General features: G+C 31.7%; 1 protein-coding gene across 1 annotated transcript in view; it reads right to left on the reverse strand.

The window, feature by feature from the left end:
* The window catches only part of Not1 (CCR4-NOT transcription complex subunit 1), a gene marked incomplete at its 5' end in the record, with an annotated part of 130,106 nt that overhangs the window by 84,184 nt on the left and 31,881 nt on the right, over positions 1–14,041 (reverse strand). Inside the window, 3 exon segments of the mRNA XM_085825142.1 lie at positions 3,383–3,640; positions 5,356–5,550; positions 9,553–9,672. Coding sequence (XP_085681268.1) covers positions 3,383–3,640; positions 5,356–5,550; positions 9,553–9,672 — 573 coding nt within the window.

Consider the following 14,041-nt stretch of genomic DNA (forward strand, 5'->3'; position numbering starts at 1 on the left):
TCTATTCCAGTTAATGTTGCAGATTGCGCTGTTCCTTAATTTTCGAATTGGATCCGGCCTATAATTTTTTGCAGACTGTTAGAGCAATTTTATAAAAGTAAGCTTGAACTTTCGATTATGTCAAATAGAATTTCTGATATATATTTATTAATATGTAAAGGATCTACAAAGCGAAAGTATGTTTCGAAGTTCATTAAACAAAAGGTGGAATTGCTACAAAAAATAGATAAAGGCATATCCTTTGTTTATTTAAACTTTAACATTTGTTTATATAAACTTTAACGTTTGTTTATTTAAACTTTGTTTATCTTTAACGCAGTGGCGGCGCGCAATGAACTGGAAGTTGATCTGTCAGCACTAACCTTATCTTCAAGGTAGATGTTTTTATTTTATTTGGCTTATAATTCCTTACTAAATGTAGTATTTCATCTCGATGTACTCCGTCTTTGATATGATTTAAATCAAATTCCTCGTCATTATAATTCGCTTCCGATAGCGAAGAAAGTGACAGAGGTTATTGAAAAGGAAAAAATTTCGATTGACAAATTAGTCGGTAGACACAACTATTATAGGACTTGAACAGCGGAACTTTCTAACTGAACAAGAAATTATGTCTGTTTATAGAATTAAAGAGAAAGTATTATCACATGAAACGAAGCAAAACTTAAACAACTTACATTGAAAGAAATGTTTAATAAAGTAAACAAATAAATATTAAGCTTTTTCTTTTTGCAAATTTTGATACCCTTTAGATCATAATTGTTCTTTATTTCATAAATTACGGTTTCATATTCAACTATTTCCAAGCCTTTTATATGAGAAATTCTTCCAGCCAGTCTTAGATCACATATTATGTTGTTCTCAAAATGGTGGGCCACGTGCCGCTTCCCATAAATTAATTGGCATTAGTATGCGAGTTTTATGGCAAGAATTTATAGATTATATTTTAACCACTCCGAGTCCAATTTTATATGATTTTTGTTACTGTTACAAACAAACAAAAGTAGCACCCCCAAAAGATCTACAAATGGAGCAAATTTACTCTGTAATATGAATCTTGCTGAAAGATTTGAAAACAAATTCAATACTCTCAGTAACCATTTTTTGTAATAAGAATAATTGCTTTGTTTAGGAATACATTTTTGTCAGAAGGTTTTAACACCAGCACCTTCTGAAAGATAGGTGGTTGGAATTGTAGACATTTCCATAACACAAACCACATTATTAGATGAGGCACATTGAAATCAGAACTCGCATGATGCATTGATTTTGCAGGATTTCGTAAAAACTTTTTATTAACTTTTGCAACCACTTATATAAACTTTAACGTTTGTTTATCTAAACTTTGTTTATCTTTAACGCAGTGGCGGCGCGCAATGAACTGGAAGTTGATCTGTCAGCACTAACCTTATCTTCAAGGTAGATGTTTTTATTTTATTTGGCTTATAATTCCTTACTAAATGTAGTATTTCATCTCGATGTACTCCGTCTTTGATATGATTTAAATCAAATTCCTCGTCATTATAATTCGCTTCCGATAGCGAAGAAAGTGACAGAGGTTATTGAAAAGGAAAAAATTTCGATTGACAAATTAGTCGGTAGACACAACTATTATAGGACTTGAACAGCGGAACTTTGTAACTGAACAAGAAATTATGTCTGTTTAATAGAATTAAAGAGAAAGTATTATCACATGAAACGAAGCAACTTAAACAACTTACACTGAAAGAAATGTTTAATAAAGTAAACAAATAAATATTAAGCTTTTTTTTGTAAATTTTGATACCCTTTAGATCATAATTGTTCTTTATTTCATAAATTACGGTTTCATATTTTTAATTTTATAATTTCTGCATGCCATCTTACCAGACTTAAACTGATGATCTATAATCCGGAAAAATCGATAATCCGGAATCGCTGAAGTCCCGACGAGTCCAGATTAACGACTTTTGACTGTACTTTTGTTCTGCTCAATTTTGGGGGGAGGAAGGGGTTAACTGATAATGTATTTCCATCAAAAATACTTTTTGCTTGCACAGTAGTTAACAGAACTTCGCTTGGATGTACTGAATTCTGTCTAATTAAAAATTTTTTAAAATTTAATTAATTTTTGAGACATAACATCACAAACGCATATAAATATCATAATGTCTTTGATTCATACACTGTCATGACGAATCAACAAAATGTATTCAATTCATCAAATTGCATATAAATATATATTACTTTGACTCCTACACTTTTTCTACCATGAATGTTTCTAAAAACTGGATACAAGACAAACTTAGAATTATATTTCCCACCTATAACTTCCCAAACTTTAAACATGTCACTTAACATTTTAAGACTAATGAATGGTAAATGAGTTAAAATACGATATATTACAAGAAAATAAAGATAAAAGGTTCAGATGTTTCATACTGCAAAACAAATTAGGATATAAATCATAAATAACAGGCTGAGTAAAAGTACGCACTCCTGTTATTAGCAAATTACTACCTATTAGAACAAAAAAACAGTTTTTTCATTTTATATGTTCCATTTTCTTTGAATCAATGCCTTTGTTGGCAGTGAAATTGGTGGATACTTCGTGCGATGAACGGTATTTTGCAATTATAGAAATATGGTTGGTAATCTAAGAGAGGGAACTTTAGATATAACAATCTGTCACTCTGTATATATCTCAAATATATTCAGAAAACAGCCGTAAATGTGTTTATATCTCTGCATGATAATCTGCAGCAATTTTTTTGTTGTGAAGGAAGATTTGCATCTGATTACACTCTACACTCAAAATCAATGTAAAACCAACTTTGCTTTCTCATTTAGTTATAAGTGATCGGCTAAAATCAGAATTAATGTCTTTGGCTATTTAATTCTTTACCTGGAAACATTTTTTTGTTACATTACTTAATAACAATTTTTAAAATCTATTTTGACTATATGGTGATTTTGCTTTTCGTTTGATGAATTCATTGAAGTTTAAAAAGCTTTATAATATTTTGATCATATTAACAGCATTAGGCAACATATTTTGGATATTGATAGGAGGCAGTTTTCAATTAATGAAAATTTGACAGTAGCTATAAAATTATATGTATTTAATTGCACAAAAAGATGGTATAATTATTACCTGAGTTAGATGTTTTAGAAGTTTTCATATACACATGGGAAGGCCTTCGGGAATTATATAAAAACCATGATCATATTAAGTGGCATCTATTGCAGCAGAATGATTCACGCAAGCAAAGTAAGAACGAAGCAAGGCAGAGGATTCCCAATTTTTATAATTGATAGGAGGCAGTTTTCAATTAATGAAAATTTGACAGTAGCTATAAAATTATATGTATTTAATTGCACAAAAAGATGGTATAATTATTACCTGAGTTAGATGCAGATCATATGCTTGCAGGTTAATCAAATGATTTCTGATTAAAAGATCTACAGCCTCAACATTGTAGCGGCATTCTTCTCTACTTTCAATCAACCACCGAGTGACTTGCTTACTCGTCCACTGATTACCATATACTCGATTATCTCCCAAAGATTTCATAACAATAAGATGACCTTCTTTGAAGCGAACCATTATTTCGCTATCACTGGCGGGTTGAGACATGCCTTCTAAGAAACTTTCAACAGTCTAAAAAATAATTACAATTTAAAAATAACTTCACAAAAAGAGGGAAAAAGTATGGAATTATTTGCTTATATTTAGGAAAAAGCCATACCAATTCATGCCATTTTTTTAAATGTTTTTGGTTTGGTGTATTTTGTCAGATCAGATGTTACCAGTTACTAGCTTCATTCTTGGCAATAATAATTTTTATAATTATAATTTCAGCAACCATGTTTGTAATCTAATCACAGTGGTTTTTCTTTACTACAATGGATTACAAGAGTTGGGATTTGCTGAGATGAACAATCGGCTTATATTCAAGAAAAATATACTGTTAAAAAAGAAAAGAATATGTTTAATTAAACACCTCACAAAATTAAAATGCGACTTGAAGCTCAAATGCTTTGCAGCCTTTGCTCATGCACTGACAAAAAGGTAATCTGAACACAAATGTAGTTTATATTGAGCACTTCTTCCCTATTACCACACAATTCACTTATGATAGCATTTCTCAACCAGACTCCATACAACCTTCGAGACGGTCCACAAGAAAAAAAAACTGTGCTTCAGGGGGGGGGGTCATAATATGAATTAAAGGATTCATAATAAAATAATAATATTGTGATAGAAAAATCCAGAAATTCACGGATAGAAAATACTCTTATTCTCTGGTATCTTCTTTAGTTCCTGGGAGGGGGGGGGAATTCTATCCATTGAAAATTTTAGAAGAGATTATTACTTAGGCACCAATTAATAGTGAAAAATTAATTCAGTCACAGGGAATTTTATTCTACAGTGAGTAATCTGTACCATTGTGATGAAATTTGTGTTATTGAATGTTACATATTTCCATAATCATCTAGGAGAAATGGCAGGTCCTAGGATGTGCAGTGATACCGCTGGGTCCCCTCCAAAAGATAAAAAATATTAGTTTTTAGTTCATTTATTTACATTTTTTAAACTTTTACAGTTTCCTTTTCAATATTCAACCTCTGCTGCTTAAAATAACACAAATAGTAAATATTAAAATCCACTGGCTTATAGAGAAAGCTAATGAAATGTATGGCTGGCTGGGAAGCACTTTACTAGGTACTGCAGGTAGGTGAACAGTTATGTATGAAATAATATAAATAGAATAAATATTTAAATGTAAACAGAATCAGTGTTGTTATAAAAATTAAATTACTGTTGAACTGTATAATTATTACCTTTTAATATTTTACAAATATTTAATTTAGGAATATTATATTTGCATATATGGGGGGTCCACAAGCTAAAAAAAGGGGTGGGGAATCTTTGACTTGTGGTGTTAATTGCGATTTGTGAACCAAAGCTCTTGCTTCAAGTCAATTATAGTGCAACAGTTGATTAGAATAATTATGTGAGAGATATGTGCTAATATCTAGTAATCTCAAAGTGAAAATTGGTGGGCAGCACAAAAATATGGAAATTGATTATTAAAAAGTTTATTCCGATTATCAGCACTTTATTCAGAGAAGGAAGAAAATTGTACTCTTTGTTCTTCCCATACAGTTACTTTTAGAAGATACAAGAAATTTTAGAACATTTCTTTTATCTACTTCAAGCCAAAAGCACCTGCGTGTGTGTGTGTGTGGGGGGGGGGGAAACAAAACATGATAATATGACGCTAAACGTGTGTGGTATGGCTTTAATGCAAAAGCAACATTTTTTTTTTATTGCAGGATAAAAAAATAGTGATAGAAAAACGTAACACATACCTTTTGCAATAAACCAACAGCAGATTGCATCTCCCTTGAAGGACGAGTATGAAGAACAGCCTCTAGTAAATTGTGAAGTGCAGTTACATGAGGATTGCCAGGTACAACAATAATACCGTGCAGCAGCAGTTCTAAATCCGAAATGATTTTATCATACAATTGTGTAATGTCATCATTCATGTATGGCTGCATAAGCTGGGGAAGGGAAAAATTAAATTCTTAAAATACAGCTATCTTTTGCAAAGCATTAAACAATCCATTCCTGCCTAGTTTAAATTCCATTTTTGAACACAGGATTATAAAAAAATCTGATGTGGCCACCACATGACCTCCCAGCAATTTCATGTTTTAAATAGCAATGAGCTTTTAGGTAAAGTATTACTTCTGGTTGGTTGTCCATAAACAAAAACTAATTGCTTATTTCAATAAATACGAAGATTGATAATAAAGAATTTTGGATTATACTGTATTAGCCATTATTGGCCATACGTCAAAACTGGTTTTCCTAAAGGAATAGAACACAATCCAATGTTTGGCCCTTTATTTTTTTTAATTAAAAACTATTTTATTACTGGGCAGTTGAATAGCATAATTTAATTGGATTTTAATCAAAGAAAAATTAAGTATTTATCATATATTAAAAATTTTATTTTATTGGGCAGTTGAACAATATAATTTAATTCGATTTTAATTACTTTCACATATTTAAAATACACACCTTCATAAGAGTACCATAATGTAAAAATACTTCTATAATATCGACAAATCTATATTATTAATTTTGATCTGAATGTATATCCTTGTGATATTTAGACAGCAGTCAATAACACTCATTATTCTTCAATGCTCTCCAAATTTTGGATTACATACATATTTTCATGAATATCTGTTCAGAGCTACAAGTAAAGTACCACTTCAGTTTTATAAATATTAGCCAATATCTAACATGTTGCCCATTGATATAAAAGTCTTAAATACTAAAATTAATAAGTTTTAATATAGTTTTTTAATTCAAAACTGTTATGGATTTCAAATGAAGCATTACTTTTCCTTGTCCATTAAAAAGTTATAGGCTTCGAATAAAGTATCACTTATGTTTGTCAAATTTCACCCAAAATTTAATCACATCTTTATATGAATGCAGAAAGCTTCAATAATGGAAATAGAAAATTTTGGAAGTTGAGATATTTAATCAACTGCATCATAAACAAAGTGAAATTCCACTTGCTGAACATGATATTTTCAATTTTTTTGCTTATAAGGCACATAAAAGAATCAGTTATAGGTAACTTAAACAATACTGTTGAGTGCAGACCTAAAGCGAAAGGACAAAACTTATACAGATAGAAAAATCATTGAAAACTGTCGAAACAACTCTGCAGAATGAAGAAAAAACTACCAAGAACCTAAAAATTAATGAAAACTGGATTAGTCCAACTGAGAACTGTTAGACGTTCTTGTAAAAATAAAAAATCGGAAGTTACAAGGAAGCAGTCAAAATACCTTTACATGCAAGAAAATAAGTCTCCACATAATGAAAAATTTGTTAGAAGAATCTGCTTATAAGCAACTTTTTATATCTGTACCACAGCTGCCAATCTCGAAATATGAAAAAGTGAGAGATTCACCCGACAAAAACCCGCCGAGTTTTTGTTCTGCACAGTGGCACCATTTTAAAGGATTAAAAGTTTATCAAAATTTGTTTTATAATGCATGATTCAACTCGTTCAAATACTGATATTTAACTTCTAATGTCAAATATATTAATAACATATTTTGAGTGTATGTTTGACGGCTAATTTTATTTTACAGTTCTCTTACTCTTTTATATTTAGAAAATTCTGAGTAGGGAAAGAAAGCTTCAGTTTATCAAAGTACCTTTAAAAAGAGTGAAAATAAAATTAATAATTCAAATGAATACTATTGCATGGATAAATTTAATAATGTATTTCCCCCTGCTTACTGCATGCCTTCGAGATCCAATTGGAAGCACATTCTGCTAGCAATCAGGAGATCCAGAATTTATTCACATTTTTAATTAAACTCCCTCTTCTTGAAAAAAAAAAAAAAAAAAAAAAAAAAAGCTCTACAGTGACATAAGTTAAAATGGGGTGGATGATAATTTGTCACAACAAGGAATTCTTAATTAGGATTAAAAGCCCCTTATGCCTTCATGATGTAATTAAGAGCATCTCCAGCTAGCAGTCGGAAGATAAGAATTCAAACCCCTGGTGAAGGTACTACATATTTTTCATATTTATCTCGAAATGGAACTTATAACTTTACATATTGATCGAATCAAAATTAAACACAAATATTTGCGTAAATCTCTTAAGTTCTATAAAATGTCTATAAACAGAATCAGATAAAAAAAAAATTAGAAAAATAATGCTGAAGGTTACTAGGGATCAAGGAATGAAGTGTGAAAAATTTAAGCTTCATTAATTCAATATTGAAACTTATCGTGCAAATTTTATTGCTGAAAAACACTTTCTTTACTAAAAATTATTCGGCTTTAACGAAAGTTTCCCACTACTGCAAATATTGTTTGCCAAACAATTTTTGGCATTTGAAAGAGAGAGACTAGCTTTAGGACCACTGTGTTGTGAAATTTGTACAATAATATTATCATTAAATACAAAGTATCTGAAATAGAACTACTACACTATCAGATTAAAGTTTTCATTTACTTCTAGTTTTATTGCAAGATGCTGTAGACATTAGGTTGCTCCGCAGTACGACGACATGAAAAATAAGCAATGCCCTTGCCAGGACTCAAACCTCTTGAATATGCACCGAACATGCTGACCATTATTCCACAAAGGCAGGAGAAATTCCTTATATACTCTTCCTTTCTAAGGGCGACTGGTGATTATGGGACCCAATCGCCAAATCTTGGTGGTGGAGAATCATCATCCACCACCTATTTCAGTTTGGGCACCACTGTAGAGTCATTAGGACATTTTGGAAGCAGAAAACATGAAAAATAAGCAGTGTTCTCGCCAGGACTTGAACCTCGGACCTCTTGAATATGTACCAAGCGTGCTGACCATTACACTACGAAGGCATGCTAAGAAGGCAGGAGATATACTTTATATTGTCAGTTACAGAATGTCACCAACTCATGTGCACAGTACTAATGCTGCATCATATGATACTGTGAAGGTTTAGTATCGAAAGCTCAAAAACAAGGACTATTGATATTCAAGAAGCAAAGCACACTGCCCGGCCTACTGATGTTGAAGAGCCTGCCTGAGAGAACTTTTCGAAGTAGATTAGTATGCAACCACTCGAGCTTGCTAAGGAGTTAGACATTAGTGTCATGCCCATTAGTTGCACTATGCATCACATAAACTAGACATACAAGCTCAATCATTGGGTGCCCCATGAGCTGACTCAAGTAGATACAGATATTGTTCGAGCCTGCACTAATCTGCTCGAAAATTAATGCAAGAACAAATTCTAAACAGGATTGTCATTTGTGATGAAAAGCGGATTTACTTCAAGAACACAGTATGAAAAGTGGGTTGGTCTGCACCTGGCAAGCACTTCGGCAACATAGTAAAGCCCAATTAAAAAAGTATTGTATCTGGTGGGATTGCCATGGTATCAAAAGCCACAAAGAGTATCTGATAAAAGGTAAAACCCTCGACGGTAAGGTGTACAGCAGAGATGCTGCTCTCAAGGGGAAATGTCAAATTAAGTTCCAGCACAAAAAGATAACACAGATAATCAAGATAACACAATACCCCATGTGTCTGCATACACTGCCTGGACTCTGTATAAACTTGAATGGGATCTTTTGCCACACCCAGCGCATAGTCCCTCGGCATCTCTCCTTCAGACTTCTACCCTTTATTACACCGATCTGGATGCAAGAGCACCAAATTTCTGGGCCAAAATATTTGATAAACTACAAAAACGTTTGCAAAAAATCATAGATTTGGGTGGTGATTACTATCTGCCCTTAAGGTACTGCTTTTACGTTTTTTCTTCAAACTTTATTATGAATGTTTTTTGGTGGAATACTTTTGTTACAACCAGATAAAAACTGGGAGATATGGTGATCCACTACGAAACAAGTCGAAAAATCAGTAAAAACTCAGAGTTAGCAGCTATGCTATACATATCTCATACAAGAGTTTATAAGGGAAAAATTCAAATTTTTATAAAAAATCAAATCAGTACAACACTTACAGTCATGGGTTTATTCACGAAGCTACTCTGCTGCTCCCTTCCTCCATTTGGTAAGAATCCTGGAATCATTCGAGCAAATTCTTCGTACACTGCCATCTGTTGAGGTGTCACACCACCCACCTATAACACAAGAATTAAAAATTTATCCGACACAGAATTCTGAAATGCTAAGTTTTATTTTTAGTTCTTTCTACCCACAGTTATCATATGTTTGATATCAGACACATTTATTTTACTTAAGATGAAATATTTTTTAACCCTTTGAACCGCGCTATATTATTTTTGTATTTTTTTTTAACTAAAATTTCTAGAAATTGAATATTATGATCCTAGAGACAAATAATATGAATTTAAAAAAATTTACTCTTGACCATTGCTCATTGTAAATGAAAGACCTTTTTACTGGGCAGGTTTATGTATTCTTTAGTAATACAAATAACTGTGTGGTTTCAAAACTCCTTATCTATATCTGGGTAAAAATAAACATTCCTATTTGAGGAGGAAGCAAGCACCATTGTGAAGAGCAGTGGTTTCAAGGCGCGACCACCGCACCTCTATTGCGCAGTGGTCTGTCCTGAAACCACAAAGCAAATGCCATACATATAGAGAGCTTTTTTTATATATGCAGTTTGATTATTGGTATTTTTTTTTTATTGTTTATGATATAAATCATGATGTGTGATGAATAACTTTTGAAATTTAAAGTTGCTTATATTAATAAAAGGAAGTTATTTTGTCTCATTGAATACGAATTTTAAAAGGCATCTGATTTGAAGTACTAAGACCTAAAACACGTATGATTCTGCAGTCATTTTGTGTTATTTAGAGGTAAAAGATCAGTAATCAATTGATTTTCACTCAAAAATTTTTGAAAGAAGAGAAAAAAATTTGAAAATTGGTAGTTTCAGATCGCGCGTCAAAGGGATAATGTAGATTACTCAGGCATTCATATAAAAAATATGTACATCACACGACAAAAACATATATAAAATTTAATATATTGTTTAAATTAAATATAAACACTATAAAGATTTATTTATTAACTAGTAAAAATAAACTATACAGAAACTAGCTTTCTGATTTAGAGACATTAAAATGCACTGATAACGCATTCAAAAGCAGCAAATTGACATTTGCATGCATTATTACCAATATTTAAAAGCCCAGTTAGCCTTTAAATATTGCATACCTTCAATGTAAAGCAGAGAAATGGATCAGCTTATCGTTTTTTTATTTTATATTCCTCAACTGTGAAATTAAACTAAAGCAGAAAAGCAGTTCCCAAGCAGCACGCCTCCAAAAATATACGTATAATTTTGGTGAAATAAGGGTATGGCATTTTTTGCATGTTTCTTTTAAGAAATTTATAAGAATAAAAAAAGGCTGAAGATACTGTTGACTCTCTATTGTTATTTTCCACACGTTATTTTATGAAAATTTTCTGAATGTACTGAAAAAAATACCGCCTTTATGGCATATTTCATTCATCATTTTTACAAATATTATACAAATCTGAATGTACAGAAAGAAAAAACAAAACTACTGCCTTTCTGGTACATTTCATTTGTCACTTTTACGGATATTCTACACATTCTAAAAAGATTGAAAATGAAGTTTATTAATTTAAAATATTTAGTGTATTTCTGGCATTTAATTTTTTTCTTTTTCCACGAACATGAAAAAAAGGTATGCAAATATATATATATTTTTTCCAACAACATTTTAATTTGCTATAACACAAAAATAAAAAGATTATTTTCGCATTTCAACCATCTTTACGTTTAAAATTAAATTTCCTCTGGTTAAAAATCTCTACCGAATTTGAAAACAATCTTGATATTTTATATAAATTGGAAATACTTTAATCATTATTCTAACATTTATATACGAGGCTATAATTTTTCAATGAATTTTAACATGTGAGCTAAATTTATATATATATAACTACTTAAAACATTCTTTCATGTAAAAATTTATACTTATATATATAAATTTTAAAGCTGGGAGATGACACAAACTGTCAATGTCCTGTTTGCTTAAAAACATCGTGAAAATAAACATCAAACAAACTTTCTCAGTTTTAGACAATTCAATTTAAATGCAAAGTAAAGTAGATGATGACACAGCAAAGGTAAAATTTTACTCTTACAAATATTAAAAAAAAAAAAGAAGAAGAAAGAAAGAAATTTTTAAAATGTTTATTTATATACTATTAACAAATATTTATTAATTAAGACACAATAACACGCCGAATAAATACTTATTTCAGAAGACAAATAACAAAAATCAGCATTATATTTACAAAATTTTTCACAGGACTAGTTTCGATGGTTTTACCAAACCACCATCCTCAGCTGCAAAACCGCAAATGAACAAGATAGGGAAAAAATGATTAGATAAGATAAGAAAGCCTGGACAAGAATAAGCAAGTGACGCCATCTGTTGGTGAAACCAGAACTAAAACATAATTTCTTTAAAGGCAGAAGGCAAATTTGGATTGGAATTAAGATCGTTAAATAGAACAGAAAGATTTTTATGAATGTGAAATGCCTCTAGAAAATCAAGTTCTCCAATGGAAGATGTTTTTTGAATAATTTGGCAGCAGAAAAACTGAAAGTGTGGTTTTCAGACCAACAATGTTGAGCAACAGAAGACTTCTGTGTTTCCTTTTTTCTAACATATACCTCATGTTCCTTGACGCGAAATTTTAAGGCTCTCTTAGTTTGGCCAATGTAAATTAAATCACACTGGCAAGGAATCCTATAAATACCCCAGGAATTCATATCCGGAATGGGGTCCTTGAGTATGGAACTCGGAATTTTATTGATGGGAGAATAAACAACACAAAAGTTAAATTTCTGCAAAATATGTGCAACTTTATAGCTAATTGATGGAAAGAAGGGAATGAGAACAGAATTTTTTAACTGCTTGATTAATAATGTTGGGTGAAAATCCTCTGTCGCTATTGCTTTTAAATAATTTAGTTCTTCATCAAGGGCTAGTTTGGAGGAGCAAACTTGAAGAGCACGGAAAACATAGGAATAAAATGAAGCTAACTTTTGTTTAGTCGGATGACATGATTTAAAGTGCGGTGGAAGGCAAACCCATGAAGGTTTACAGTAAACTGTAGTACTGAAGTTTGGATGTGTTATGTGTGACCAGAATGTCGAGAAACGGAAGAGAATTGCAAGTCTCAAGTTCAAAAGTGAACTGAATAGCAGGATCAATAGAATTCATTGTTGAAAGAACTTTATTTAAATCATCTTTATTACCTTCAAACAGGGTAAAAGTATCGTGTACGTAGCGGAACCATGCCGGGAAGTTTAAAGTTTCAAACAATTTTGATTCATAATAATGCATGTAGATATCAGCTAGGATGGGACTGAGGGGGCTTCCCATGGCTAATCCCTCAGTTTGCTTGTAATATTTATTTTGGAAAACAAAATGTGTTTGTTTCAAACAGAGTTGAGTGAGAGAAATTAGCCCATCAATTTCAATGCAAGAGAAATGAAATTCGTGAAGTCTGGTTTCTAGACATCTTAATGCACCCTCCACCGGGACATTGGTGAATAATGATTTTACATCAAAAGAAATCATGAGTAAATTACTAGGAGAAATCTTTTTAACCTTTTTTACAAACTCTATTGAATTTTTTATGGTGTAAATCTTATTGTCTAAGAGAGTGGAAAATCTAGAAACCAAATATTTAGAGAGTATTTCGTTTCTAGATTTTCCACTCTCTTAGACAATAACATTTACACCATAAAAAATTCGATAGAGTTTGTAAAAAAGGTTAAAAAGATTTCTCCTAGTAATTTACTCATGATTTCTTTTGATGTAAAATCATTATTCACCAATGTCCCGGTGGAGGGTGCATTAAGATGTCTAGAAACCAGACTTCGCGAATTTCATTTCTCTTGCATCGAAATTGATGGGCTAATTTCTCTCACTCAACTCTGTTAGAAACAAACACATTTTGTTTTCCAAAATAAATATTACAAGCAAACTGAGGGATTAGCCATGGGAAGCCCCCTCAGTCCCATCATAGCTGATATCTACATGCATTATTATGAATCAAAATTGTTTGAAACTTTAAACTTCCCGGTATGGTTCCGCTACGTAGACGATACTTTTACCCTGTTTGAAGGTAATAAAGATGATTTAAATACAGTTCTTTCAACAATGAATTCTATTGATCCTGCTATTCAGTTCACTTTTGAACTTGAGACTTGCAATTCTCTTCCGTTTCTCGACATTCTGGTCACACGTAACACATCCAACTTCAATACTACAGTTTACCATAAACCTTCATCGGTTTGCCTTCCACCGCACTTTAAATCATGTCATCCGACTAAACAAAAGTTAGCTTAATTTTATTCCTATGTTTTACGTGCTCTTCAAGTTTGCTCCTCCAAACTAGCCCTTGATGAAGAACTAAATTATTTAAAAGCAATAGCTATTGACAGGGGCTTTCCACCCAACATTATTA

Source organism: Stegodyphus dumicola, chromosome 10 (assembly GCF_044657685.1).
Source record: "Stegodyphus dumicola isolate Sdum_Otavi_A_Nest chromosome 10, ASM4465768v1".
In the NCBI taxonomy this organism is placed as follows: domain Eukaryota; kingdom Metazoa; phylum Arthropoda; class Arachnida; order Araneae; family Eresidae; genus Stegodyphus; species Stegodyphus dumicola.